Source organism: Falco punctatus (genome assembly GCF_963210335.1).
Source record: "Falco punctatus genome assembly, chromosome: Z".
In the NCBI taxonomy this organism is placed as follows: Eukaryota; Metazoa; Chordata; class Aves; order Falconiformes; family Falconidae; genus Falco; species Falco punctatus.
In genome coordinates, this window is record NC_137586.1 from 83,883,452 (window position 1) to 83,897,145 (window position 13,694).

The 13,694-nt window shown below is 39.7% G+C and overlaps 1 protein-coding gene across 4 annotated transcripts in view; it reads left to right on the plus strand.

Moving 5' to 3' along the window:
- The window catches only part of SSBP2 (single stranded DNA binding protein 2), a 177,957-nt gene that overhangs the window by 33,936 nt on the left and 130,327 nt on the right, over nucleotides 1–13,694 (plus strand). For all 4 annotated transcript variants that reach the window (XM_080372561.1, XM_080372562.1, XM_080372563.1 and 1 more), the window contains exon 2: nucleotides 10,028–10,100. In XM_080372561.1, coding sequence (XP_080228687.1) covers nucleotides 10,028–10,100 — 73 coding nt within the window. The remainder of the gene's footprint in view (nucleotides 1–10,027; nucleotides 10,101–13,694) is intronic.

The window sequence follows — 13,694 nt, forward strand, 5'->3', positions numbered from 1 at the left end:
GGCTGTGCCAAAAGTCTGGGCAGGATCAGCTCGATGACCTCCCAGGGAGATGACTGGATTCATGTCTGTTACCAGTTGTCAGCCCCATCAGCTTGTAGGGACATTGATACTCATGCTGCTGTATTCATTCAGTAACATGCCAGTTTGTGAAACCTGGAAGGGAGCTCTTGGAGCGTCCTGCCAACCTCCAAGTACAGAGTTTGTTCTTAACAGAGTTTAAAAACCTAACAGGAGGAGGCAGTGAGTGGGAAGGAGCGATACAATCTTTATTTGACTAATTATCTGCAACTGGGTTTAACTGTGATGTGCTGTAAAAGAAGGGGAGGTGGGGGCGGGTGGGAATCCGGCTGACATTAATCAGGGCTCTCACAAAGGAAACCAGCAGTGTGAGACCTCCAGCCTGTCAGTGGTACTCACCGGGGTCCTCCTCTTCCACTTGTGCACTTCGTATTTCCACAAGTGAGATTCTAATCTAGTGTCTCACCCTGCAGCCTTGCAGAGAGGACTTTAGGTTTCAGTAGCAGTGATTCCTGGTAATCTTCAATGTTCCTGACCCACCCACTGTATTTAATAAGACATTAAATCTATACTTTGTGGGAAGAGCTGGGAAAGCTACTATTGAAAACGTGGGTTCATCTGGGAGCCAAATACTCAGAAATACTGTTTTCTTCATATGAATGAAAATCAAATTACATGATGTTTGATTTGTGGGGCAGCTGGGCACTGCATGTCCAGTCAGTGCGGATCTGAGACAAGTCTAACTCATCCTTGGGGAGCTACAGTCGTGCTTCCTCTTCCTTCTCAGCCTTGTCCTGGTGCTGCTGTGAACAGGGGACGTCTTCCTGCCTCAAGGTAGGCAGCTGCTTTAGGAACAGCTGTAATATTTTAAGATACTATTACTCCACTGCATGGAGCTATTACTACAACAGCGCCACGGTAACCCCTCGCTGGCATCTGTGCAAGGTAAGATGTGGCTGCAGTTGCTGCTGGAGCTGATCAGAGGTGGCCTGGCTGGCCCTGCACTGAAGCAGGCTGCCAGCACCTCCAGTACTCTGTAGTGCATCTCACTGTGGGGTGGAGGCACTTTGACACCTGAAAGACCACCACAAACTGCTGAAGCCGGTAGCACCTCTTAACTCTTGTAGCTTGAAAAGGTATCATCTGCCTGTGCTGTAGGTGAGCAGTGCTGAAGCACCAGTTGTACAGCAGCAATATTGTCAGCAGCCTGTGCGTGCTACCAAGGCGCTGGATAGGAGCCAGTCACTGTTTTTCTGTTGGTGTATAAAATACAAATGTATTTTTTTCTTCATACATGATTTTAAAACATTTCAGTCAGTGGCGGATTTTGCAAATTAAGTTATCTTTCGAGTACAGTGGGTGACAAGTGGCAAACGGTGAGCAGTGGAACCTGGTGTTTGCAGTGCCCTGGGTCAGTGTCAGCCTGGTTTCTGCTGATACAGGGTTTTAAAGCAACCTTTTGTCATATGTAAAAAGAGTTTGAAGTCTACAAGGAAATGTCGTATACTACCTGTTCATGCTGTAGTATAACTTTATATATAAAAATGCTTTAAAGTTTGCATTTTGCTAAGGACCATGTCTGTGCTTCGCTCTACCAGTGACTCTCCGTACAGTAATAGCTCTATGCTGCTAGCTCTGCTTACTGTCAGGGCAGGATGCATTGCATTAAACTCATTAACTATAGCAAATTATAAACCGGGGGAAAAAATAGGTAAAAACCTGTTAATATCCCATTGGAAGCAGCGGGGAAGACCACGGTTAGCACCTTTATTATCAGGAAGAGGTAGAATCTCATGCATTTTTATGAAAGTCTCTATCTTACACTTTAAAGCGTGTTTTGTCATGAAACTATTTTTTTAGCTGCCGTTTAGTATGTTTTATAGTTATGGTAAGTTGGATAGTTTATATGGTTTAAGCCCAAGAAACTACTTAGAGGTTACCTTAAAAATACATACATTTTCATAAAATAGGAAATTTAAGATTCTAGCTGGCAGAAGGAATTGACAGTGCAGGCAGAGCTGTGTTAGCAAGTCCAGGACTGCCAAAATAAGCATTCCAGCTTCTTGCTGCTCCTGTGTGGCTGCTGTTGCCCTTGGTAGGCTGCTTCAGCTCACTCATCGAGCAGAAAACTGTTCACTTTTTTTGGTTGGGTTAATTTTCTAATCCCTTAGCTGGGAAGGGGAGAAGAAATGAGAGAGTACTTAGAAGAGGATGGGTTTGGTCCCCGGTGTCAGTGGGGTGTTGGGTGAATTCAGCCTTCTTTTTCTGTTTTGTTTGGGAGGGAATTGGCGTATTTCAGTGTAAATAGCTTGCCCTCAATGAGGAGCAAAAAGGACAAAGGCCGCATGAGCAGCAGATTGGCTTTGCATTGGACAACCCTGAGAATTACATGATAAAGGCGTTTTACTGCCTCTGTCTCTGCAGGTCGCCAGAGCACGAAAAGAGCTTGTCTTGCTTCCTCTGTCACCAGGTGCAGGGGATAAAGGAGGGGAGACCGCATAGATAGCCCGCATAGATAGCAAAGAACTGTCTGTAATGTGACTTCAAGGAATGATATATCCAAATGGTTCAGCTTTCTAGGCTGGTGACATCAGGCTGGGGGAGGCAGGAAGGGGGAGGGGCGGCTACAGGAACAGGATCTGTTAAGCAGAGGTAAATGGCACCTGGGCAGGCTGGAGGCGTAGAGCACAGGGAAGCTCCATAAACACCGAAAATACAAAATGAATTAATTTCAGGATGTTTCAGTCTTCATTTGTATTTGTCATTTTCAAATGAAAGTACGGCAATGAAGATTGCAGCTGCTGATACATTTGTGATGTTCATCAACTTTCACATAGGAATATTGTGGGAATAATGCTGTAGCTCTAGTGGCCCAAGAGAGCTAAGGTTTGCAGGAGGGTATATTATTTTGTTACACAAGCAAATATGGCTGCAAAAATACAGACAAACTTTCAGGTGCATAAGCCTTACTTCTTTCTTAACCATGGCCTAGGAAGGCTGTGAAATTCTACTGAAAATCTTGTGAAGGAATGTATGTGCAGAACACAGGTGCAAGAAGGACAAAAGTGGTTTTTTTTGTAGGCGGGTTTGTTTGTGTGTTTGTTTTAAAACCTAGAGGTCATCAAGAAAATCTACCTTTTGATGAAGTATTTGGAAATCAGTGGAAATTATCCCATTCAAGATGGAATCTACTGAAGAGTGTTGTAATTTTGCAGTACTTTGAATCAGTAGTAATTTCTACGAGCTGAGACCCAAGACAAAAATTAGTATGAAATTCAACCAGAGTCAAATGAAAGTAAAGTGGGCAACGCTCTGCAGTGTGATGTGTTAGCACAAACCAAGACATCCTTAGCAGATGAAAATATGTAAAATCATACCGTTAAGTATGGTGGTGCACACCACCGCAGCACCTATCTGTGATCTTTTGAAAAAGCTCAGTGGGTACTGGATAACTCCTAATGTTTGGTTATATACTGGTGCACAAGTTAACGTGTTGTTGGAAGTAGTTATGCTGGTGCTTGAACTCTACAGGAGGTTTGGAAGTAAGAGCATGTGAAATTAGAACACAAAGAATTTGTGAGTTGCAAGTGTACAGATAAACTGAAAAAAAAGCCCTGCCGTAATTTCTAAAAGAGGCAAAGGGCACTTAACTAGGTTACCACTGTTTTTAACACTTGAAGCAGTATATATAATCAAGAGGATGGTGACCAGACTTAACAAGGCATACTTGCAGCCAGGCAATCAAGTGGAAGAGAGACCAGAGGTGGGTCTACCTGCCCAGAATCACGGTAGGAGAAGGCTTCTGCTATCTGTAAAACTGGAATAAACAAGGGGAAGGATCGGTGTATTCAGAAAGTACCATTAGCCTAAAAGAAGGCACTGAGGCCACTGTTCATTATAGCACCATGTATAAGGTGCAGATATTTAGGTGCATACAAGGAGAATGTTTTCTGCTGTCTACAGCGAGAGGAAGAAATAAATGGACATGAATCATATTGAACACATACCCTTTATGTTGCCTGTGTTTGCAGGGCTGTGATGGGAGCTCTCAGAAAAGGCAGTGCACATAGCTGAACAAACATAGAGTTATCTCCTTTGGGACATACAGTTTCCGCAGACCATGTTTGGGTTTCATTTAATACCCAGGTATTTCTAAGAAAACTGATCACATTGTTGATAGAATACAGAGCACAAACATTAACAAAGATTATGTTTTGAGCTGGAAAAAACCCAGTAGGCTGGCATAAAAAGAGCAGTCTGCTGGCCTCAAGCTAAACAAACCAACATGTAAATTATATGTAGGTGAAGCAGCATGCTCGGGAGAGCTGATGTGCTGTGGGTGTATATGCAGATAAATGCAATGTCGAGGCCGTTGTTAAATGTACCTGCCTAAGCAGATGAAAAAAGCATAGCTAAATTCTTGAGTATAGCTCAGGTTTGATGCTGCAGCCGGATTGATCTTCCCAGCATTCCAGGAAGCTGGGCGGAGGTACGCACCAGTTGACTCGGCCGAGTTTGGCTTTGCGCACCAAAGCACTTCTGCACCTAGCATGGCCCGTGTGGTCTCTTGTCCCAGTCCTCTCTTACCATGAATAACTGACGGCAGATGGAATTACCTAAATCTCAGATGAGATGTATAGGAAACGATTATATGTATGTACATATGTATATATGAAAAAATGTATTAAAATTTACAGGGGAAAATTATATTAGCATATAAACATATAAGGGAGGGAGAGAGGGACGGAGGGAGGAATATGACTGTCAGTATGATCAGATAGCAGTCAAAGGGTAGTTCGGCATACATGTCTTTTAAAAATATGAAACTTTCTAAAAAAATAGTTAGCTGTCCTTAGTTGAAACTTAGAAAAACTAGCTTGCCATCAAGAGCTACAGAGTAGTTTTTAAAATACTGATTTGATTGATGGATTCAAGAAAATTTGTTCAAGAAACATCAAATTTGAGACGCTTTTAGCTGTTGTATTATATTTAAAATATGGATCCAGCACTACTTTCTCCTGTTCCAGAGAATGAGGTTTATATTTGGGATATTAAATTAGTGAGATTCCTAGGAGTCTCTGGATTTGAAGTGAAGTCTATATACCTTTTCGAAACAAACAGAAAAACCACTGCTTCTCTGTATAGGTCTAAGAAGTGATTCTAGAATACTACAAGTCTCCTGAAACAGAGGAACATTTAGGATCTTTTCTATGGAGCTACTTTTACGTGTTGCTCAGCTGTTTTGCTCTTCTTCGCACAAAGTAAAAATTATGTATGGATATTGATTTACTGGGTTTCGTTGTGTTTTTTAGTTATTATTTAAAAAACCAAAAGTTAACTGGATGGTGTGTCATATGCAGAATTTTCCATACATTAATAGTTTTAAAAAATTGAGTCTTAACAATCCAAAAATGCTAGATCTATATTGGTGATGCTTAGGTCTGGAACATTCCTGTTATAGGTAATTATTTAAATTTTTTTTTATAGCATCTAGCATCAGATGTTAACAGCATAATATCTGTTGCAGGCAGAGGAGGTGGTAGCATCTAGGGGCATTTCTGTGATGTGCAGTCGTTCACCATTGTAGATTTTGTGGCGATGAGGCAGCAATTGCTTATCATAGCGGTAGGCTGACTGTCAGTGCTGCAGAAGGCAGGTACAGCACCCAGACTGTGCCTTGACACGCTGCCAGAGCTGGGGAGCTGCAGGCTCTTGCTCCATCACATTGATTTTACAGCTTTCTGGATAATGGTTATACGCCACTGTACCCACAGTGAAATTACATACATTTTTAGTTATGACATGTGGCTAATAAAACAATGAGAGCAACTGCCCTTCTTCTCAGCTGCATGAAGCTGTGTGCAATCGTTGCCTGCTTCTGGCAGGTTTACTGGGCAGCTTTCAAGAGAAAGCAGAAGCTAATTTATTGCAATTCCATACTGTTCTAAGCCCAGCTTTTGAAGTTCATGGAAAAATGTAACCATTCTCCTTTTGCTCTTTGTCTCCTTAGAAATAACAATAAACCAAACTTGGTACTTGAAGTTCAGACTTAGATGAAGAGACAAACTTTCTCAGTACATGTTGTCTTATGTAATGGAACAAAGATACTCCTCTTTTACCCTGTATAGACAAGTTGTCTTCTGAAAGACTTTTTGATAATAACTTACCTTTAGAAATATCTGTATAAATAAATATCTGTATAAATACAGGCCTATGTTCATCTGAGCAGAGATTGAGTACCCTGCATACAGTCAGTGAAGCTTGCTGGGGTTCAGCAGGGAGCGTGACTCAGTACCCAAGCTGCTGTGCACCTGGTGCTTTCGCATTTTCACTGCCTTGAATGGGAAGTTGGGTTAAGATTAATCTTTTGACTTGGAACTGGGGAAGTTTACCACCTCGTTTTCATCAGTGGACATACTGCTGCAAAGCTTTGGTTGCAATTTCTGATTAAGCTAATTGCGTCTTCCCACCTTAACCTGTAAGAAGTTTGTTTCTACAGCACAGTTAGAGCGATTACTGTTTATTACCTGTTAATATTCTGATAACTGGTTGACTAGAACCACTTAAATGGTTCTTCCTTTGGAGTTCAGTAGATACTTGCAGGATATATGAATGCATTGTCCAATTAGAGCAGAAACTTCTGGCAAAATGCACCAGGTTGGCAAAATGAGCACTGTAGCAGTAAGAGCTAGACAGTAACTTTTTTTTTTTTTTCCCCCCAGATAGAGTTAATATATCACGAGGCCATAAGTGAATGTGTGTTGTAATCGTCTTGGTGGGGAGGGGGGAACTCCGGCCTGTGGCACATCTTAACAAAAATCACTTCAGCGCTGTCACAAATTGATTTGAAATATTTCTTCCTCACATTACTGATGGGATGTCAACAAGTATGCAAATGTGAAAATTTGACATATGTCTCCTTGCTGCTTTTACATGGTTTCTCACACCAGTTTAATGAGTAAAAACTGTTGCTTAAAATGCCACTTCAGATCCAAGTCCTTTGGTGTTGAAGACCATCTCAGTATTATCTGCTTAATCTTCCGCTGAGATGTTACATAGTTTATTAATTTGTTTATTTTACGTACTTGTACTGTAGCCTAATTTTTATCTTATTCTAGTCCTAGGCTGTAGTTAAAGTTTGTGTTATCTATTAATACTCCTTGTTATACAGTGTCGCTTCTTTTTTGGGTTTCTTTGCTGTCTTTCCTCAGAGCATCAGTTTCCACTTTTGCTGCAATTAACACAGTAAAACATTAGTATCTTCCTTTTGATCTCTGTGGTAAACGCATTTATTTCTGAATGAAGCTATAATGTTGTTAACTTCTGTGAAGACTTCTTGACAGTGTAATAACTAGGGATGGACTAGTGATTTAGATCTAATAAGACCCAATCAGGTTATTTTGTGTTGTGCCTTCTGTTTCACATCTGTTTGTGGAAGGTGGTCCCAGCTTTCCTGTCACAGAAGCCAGGCAGTCCCCCTGCCAGCATGGTCCCGCTCTTCATTTATCACAGCTGGATCAACTTGGAATCCTAAACCAGGGATTTTAAAATTCTTTTTTCTGAAATCTGCCATGTTTACCTCCTCTACTTAATAAACACAGTTGTTGCACCATTTCTTTTCACTGGTAGTATGTTTAGACCAAGATGTAATAACGCATGTCAAAGATTTGGAGATCTTGTTACAGTTTTAATTACACTCGATTAACACATCCCGTGCATTTAAGTCAAAATCTGAGGGTTATCTTTTTCACAGCGTTGAAGTATCTTTGTTTTCTGGGACCAGCAAAGACAGGCACAGGGTAGCAATGTAGACTTGTGCTGGAGCATGGCTGTGTGTGCCGTGTTTTGCAGGTAGACTCCACGAGTCCTGGGATGAGACTTACAAATCTGTCTCAGTATTAAAGTATTGCGCTGTCAGTTTGAGTATCATGGTACAGTATTTGCTAAAGCTTTCAATAGATGGCAGACCTATGGAGGTTGTGAGCCTGCAGTAAAATCCGGGGTTCTGTGCTGTTTCACTTTCCTTTCTGGGGCGGAAAGGATATGATCACACAAATCCCTTTATCTGGACGGCAGGCTTCATGTTTTGATAAGAACAAAAATGGGAATCTTGGGAGACAGATGAGATACTTCAGAGTGTTACTGGGTATTCGAGTCATCTAGGCTGCTGTAAAAAAGTCCTTCCTCTCCGTCTTCTGTGTCTTAGTGTCTTAGATTTTGTCTAAAACCATTTATTGCTTAAAAATCAATGATAGTTGAACTGGGAAGAATTAAGTCAAGATGTGACTTTTTTTTTTTTTTTTTACGTGTGCAATTGTGCAAAAGCACAACTGATGAAAGGATGAGAGGCTAGAGAGTATGTGGTCCTCTCTTTCTCCACAGTGCTTAGAAAGGCACATATCCCTGTGTTCTCTCTGAGCTGCTTTCTATTAAGCGCTGGATCATACTGTGCTCCATTAGAAGAAACAAGTGCTTTCTGCTTAGCACACTGAGCTCTTCGTTTGTTGATATGGCACATTACAAACTAGTAAGTAACTTTTGGAAAATACTGGAATTAAAAAGTGCATACAGCCCTTCTCAAGTTTCAAACTAAAACTAGTCACTTGAATGATGCTTGAATATAAATACTTTTTTTAATTTAAGGAAAAAAAGTACATTTTTGCTTTTGAAGTTGGAGAGACAGTCAAGTAGTGTGTATTGCATCTACAAACATCTGGTGCAAACAATTTTTATGGAATGCCAGTCCTAGATTTTAAAATCTCACACTTAATAGGTTATTGTAATAATTACTACTCTGTCAGTGCCATGATGACAGTTATCATGTCTAATATTGCATAACATTTTGAACAGTAACAGGAAAATAGATAATCTTTGCTTCTACATTTTTTTGAATATGAATAGTAAAATGTTTCAGGTAAAAATAGTGGTGTATTGCTAAATGCATGCAAATACATTTTACTTCTTAAAAACAGTTCAGCTAGCAAATTTAAAAGAGGCACAGCCTGACTTTCTTTTCTCTTCTTGAGCTGAAATGTTTTATAGACAATTTCCAGGCATTATTATTAAATCGTCCTTTTAAATGAGCTTTCATTTTGGAAGACTTGAAACACGCAGACAGGCGGGAGCCTCTCTGGAGAGTCAGCTGAGCAATAGGAAGTGTTCCTTCTTTGTTTTTCTAATTCACATCCCGCCTAGGTAGCCTGTATCAATAGGAATTAGTTGTTGTTGCTCCTCCCCTGTTTTGGGAAGTGGAACAGGCCTTCCTAGCCCAAGTTGTGGTGGGTAGTCATTTGGGGAATGAGTCCTCTTTCTGCAGTGAGATCCTTATTCCAGCTCTTTGGACTTGGTTGGAGATGTGCCTGGGTGCTGAAGATCAGGTTTTGGGAAGCTCCTTCGGGAGCTGTGACAGTCGTTTGTAGCTCTGTTGTCATTGGAGCTCCTAGATGCACAAGTCTGAATGAATCTGAAAATCTGTTTGCACTCTGCTTGAGAGATGCGGTTGGACTGCATGCCATGGATGGATGCTGGGATTTTCCAGATGCAGCCCAGAGTCTGCATGTTCTTTGAATAAACACAGGCTATTGTTCAAGTGTGCTAACAGCTTGACACATTCCACGTGTAAAAAATACCATCTGGAAAAATAATCAGTGTTGCTTTACAAATATGTTGTATGTACAGTAAGCACAGTATAGAGTGGGCAAATACAGAGCAGCAGTAGGTCGGTTGTTACCTCACTGGGCACTTGTCCAGATATTTAAAATATTGACATTAAGTAAATTTGGGCTTTAATAGTACTCAGTTAATTACTATTTAAACACATCTGCTCAGATTGACCTACATGTCTAGTTTAAAAATTCTGGTATAGGTAATAGATTTGACATGTTCAGTGTATAGTGGTTTGTGAAGGGCGATAGAGTGCACCTCAAATTTCTGATAATCCTTTGTTTCTGAAGAAGAGGACCAAACAAATGCACAATACTAAATATTGTCATTTCTGTTTATTTTTCAGATTAGCACTGTACGTATATGAATATCTGCTCCATGTAGGAGCACAGAAATCAGCCCAGACATTTTTATCAGAGGTATGTTTCCCCATCCTTTTTTTCCTTACACAACTCTCCAGTGTGTGCAAGTGAAATAAATATACATTGGTCTAGAGTAAACAGCAGTGACAACTGTGACTATCTGTTGATCAGCATGTATTTCTGATTCTGCGGAAGCCAGTTTGCCATGTTATTTAACATGCCTTTGCGTAACTATTTTTGCTGTGGTTTGTTATTCCTCTTCTGTGATTTACTGCCACACCGGGGAAAGATTAATCTGTTTTCTGTAATAAATGTGCATGTTAGAGAATGCATCAACGGTACTCTTTTTTGATGACCGTCTAACTTATTGTTGATAACTCCAATTGTGAATAATATACTTTTCCAAAATACACAGTGATCATGTATTTTACATCCTACTGTCATATGCTTGCAGTTCTTGTTTTCTTAAGTACTGCTGATCTCCCTTTGTATTCTCATTATGCTTCTAACCACTTCTTTTCATCTGGCTAATCCATTATGACTACAACCATTTAGGTCCTGTTTCTTAAATGCTTTCAACTGCTAGTGGAATTCTTCCCTATACAAAATAGTTACTGTTTTTCATAGTCTTTGAAAGACTTTGTATACCTCTTTTGCAGATTGAGGTAAATTATGTCTCCTCCATTTTACATTACTCTGGGATACAAAAATACCTGCATGCCAAACATATTGAAGTATTTTGGATTTATTATTGTCTTTAGTCTTTCTTTGATGAGAACATTTAAGATAATAATAACAGTTGAATAGTGAGCAGAAGTGAGGAAAAAAATAGGCAAGATTTGTACTAGGTAAATTTACTGCTTCAGTTGATACTCCCTCCAAAACCTAATAATGTTACTATGCTGGTGATGACATTTTGGAGGTGAGAGAGCAGGGTATGAGAACCCGGAGCATTGTTTGTGGTGCTTTAGAAAATTCACATAGCGGAGATACGGAAAAGGGGTAGAATTGCCATAGTATCAGTTTATGTTTATACTAAAGTATGTTTTTGACAATTGTTTTTTCTCTTTGGTAAAGTAATGGAAAAATAAGAGAAAATAATGGAGAGTATCATTTCGGCTTTCCCAAAACAGCTGTCATTTTAAATAATACACTGCACAAGATTCATTTTGCTTATTTTGTTTTTATGATAAATTTGTAAAATGAGGAGTTGGCAGCAGTATAACTAGTATGACATTTGGGTTTCTAGAAAACATTCGATATAGGGTCTTGAAGCTTAGCTTTTAAAACTAATTCAGTCTTGGGTTACAGAGAAACTCTCCGGTCTGAATGAATGTAATATGAGAATACATAAAATCTTTCAGATTGAGACTCATACTAGCCAAAAGTTGGTAAACTCAGACCAAGGACAAAATAATGATTGTTACGAAGTGTCTGTTACATTTCACACAAAGCTGTGAATTTATTTACCTCATTCATTAGCAGTGCAGAAGGGTAATACTGTGCTGACACCAGAGGCGTTATCACTGATATGGAGAACCCTGAAAAAAATTGTATGTGGGCAGACAGGTTCAGCTTGAGAAAATGGTACAATAATATGGCTTGGAGGAAATAAACTAAGATAAACAAGTTAAATGGCAAGGATAAAAGCACAAACAGCTCTTTACAATGGTAAACCCCAAACAGCTGTACCCTGACTCTGTACCCAACGTGAATCAGCTGCTTTTGTTAGAGACTGCATATTGGGTTGTGGGATGAAAACAAGAGAACAGCAGTTGAGAGAAGTGCTAAAAATGTCTTCTGGCAAATTTCTGATCTAATGAAAGTTACAACAGCCTCTGTTAAGAAACAACTGCCCTGTCACAGTGAGCTTGTTGTGAGAGTACTTAAGGTGGAGGAAACACCCAGGTTACACAGGAGGAAATTTGTGTTGGTGTGGTCGCTCCTTAAGAATCATGGCTGTTTGGGTTCAGTCCCCTCTCTACAGTTTGGGTGGATTTTGTTAAAGATGAAATAGCTGGGAGTGTAGCTCTAAAACTGCATGCTGGGGTGTAAAAGTAGTAAGCATATGTAGTCTGAGCTATATAGCAGTTAGCAGTATCTATATATGTATAAATGACAAAGGTTGGGAGTCCTTCCTTAAAGATTTGCCAGGGAACGTGGCTAAGAGTAGTGGGACAAAACTAAGAAAAGGAAAATGTAAGGTTTGAATATCATGGAATCCACTCTGCTACTAAATAACTTAGAGGTGGCTGTCCCAAGTATTGCTATATTTTTGTATTTCTTTGCGTCTAGTTCGAATTTCATAGAACTGATGCACCAGGCAAAGAGCTGGAGAACCTGTGCTGTGAGGAAAGACTGAAGGAGTTCAGGTCTTTTCTCCCTGGGGAAGAGAAGGCTGGGGGTACTCATCACAGTGTTCCAGTACTTAAAGGGTGGCTATAAAGAAGGCAGAGCTTGCCCCTTTGTAAGGGAAAAAAGGGCTTTTGAAACTTTTCAGAGGTGCTGTGTATTCTTGGTGATAACACGAGTCCTTCCAGGCCATTCCCAGTGCATATGAGGAGCAGTCATGCCTCAGAGGAGTCTATTTGAAGAGTCTGTAATAACTTTGTAGTAGCTTTGGCTTTTATTTATGTTTTTAATTTTTATTAATATTTTTACCTGCTAGCAGTTAAGCAGAAGCTTTTTAAAAGATGCTTTTTGTATCTTAAACTACTGTTACATCGTGATGGCGTGGTTAAGCGTCGTGCAGTTGGTTCATTCTGCCAGCTTGACCAGAAGTGATAATGCCTCGAGGTTACCTTTTAAAAATAATTTTTAAATAGCAAAACTATTTTTGAGTAGTTGTATTTGTATAATACATCAAAATTATGCTAGGTTACTTTGTATGGAGTGCGAAGAACATTTTTAGGTGTATGAACTACATAGTCTTCTCCTGCAGGCTATTGACAGAACTTGTACCTGCTTAAATTTTTTAAGAATTGGATGTGGAAATCAAGTTGGATTCAAGAATCAACGTTTTAGTCTCTTTTGGAAAATGCCAGCTTTACCAATGCCTCTGGCAGTATGAACACTGTATCTAACTTTTATAGTAAGCTTTTATGTACTTTTATATATATATCTATCTTTAAATGCCTTTTATATTAAGGCTGTTTAAGCATTTCTCTGAAATAATCCTATTTTTGTCAGCCATTGCTTCTGTCTTAAGAGCAGAATATGGTTTGTGTTTAAACAATTTTTTTTTTTTTTTTTTTAAACAAAATTGGACAGGAAATAGTGCTGTGTGTAGTTGTAACTGGAGGAATTTGGAGTGCATGCAACGCCCTAGTTTCCACCCAGTTTTAACATGAGACATTCTTCTGTACAGTGTTATGTGGATTTCTGCAGTACCTCCAGTTACTTGCAACAGAGCTCCTTAAGCAGTTACACAGGCTTTATTCTAGTCCAAACTGTTTAATTTTGTAGTTGAGGACAAACTAATGACTGTAGCATTAATAAAACAGTTGTGTGATTGTAGTGAAGATACAATATTTGGGAAGTGCTGCAGTGAGACAGAACGCCGTCACTGTGCATTATGTTGTCTAACCGGTGATCAACGAGGAAGGTGTGAAGTCGAGGGCAGGAGTTCTTAAACTGCATTTCCTTTGAAAA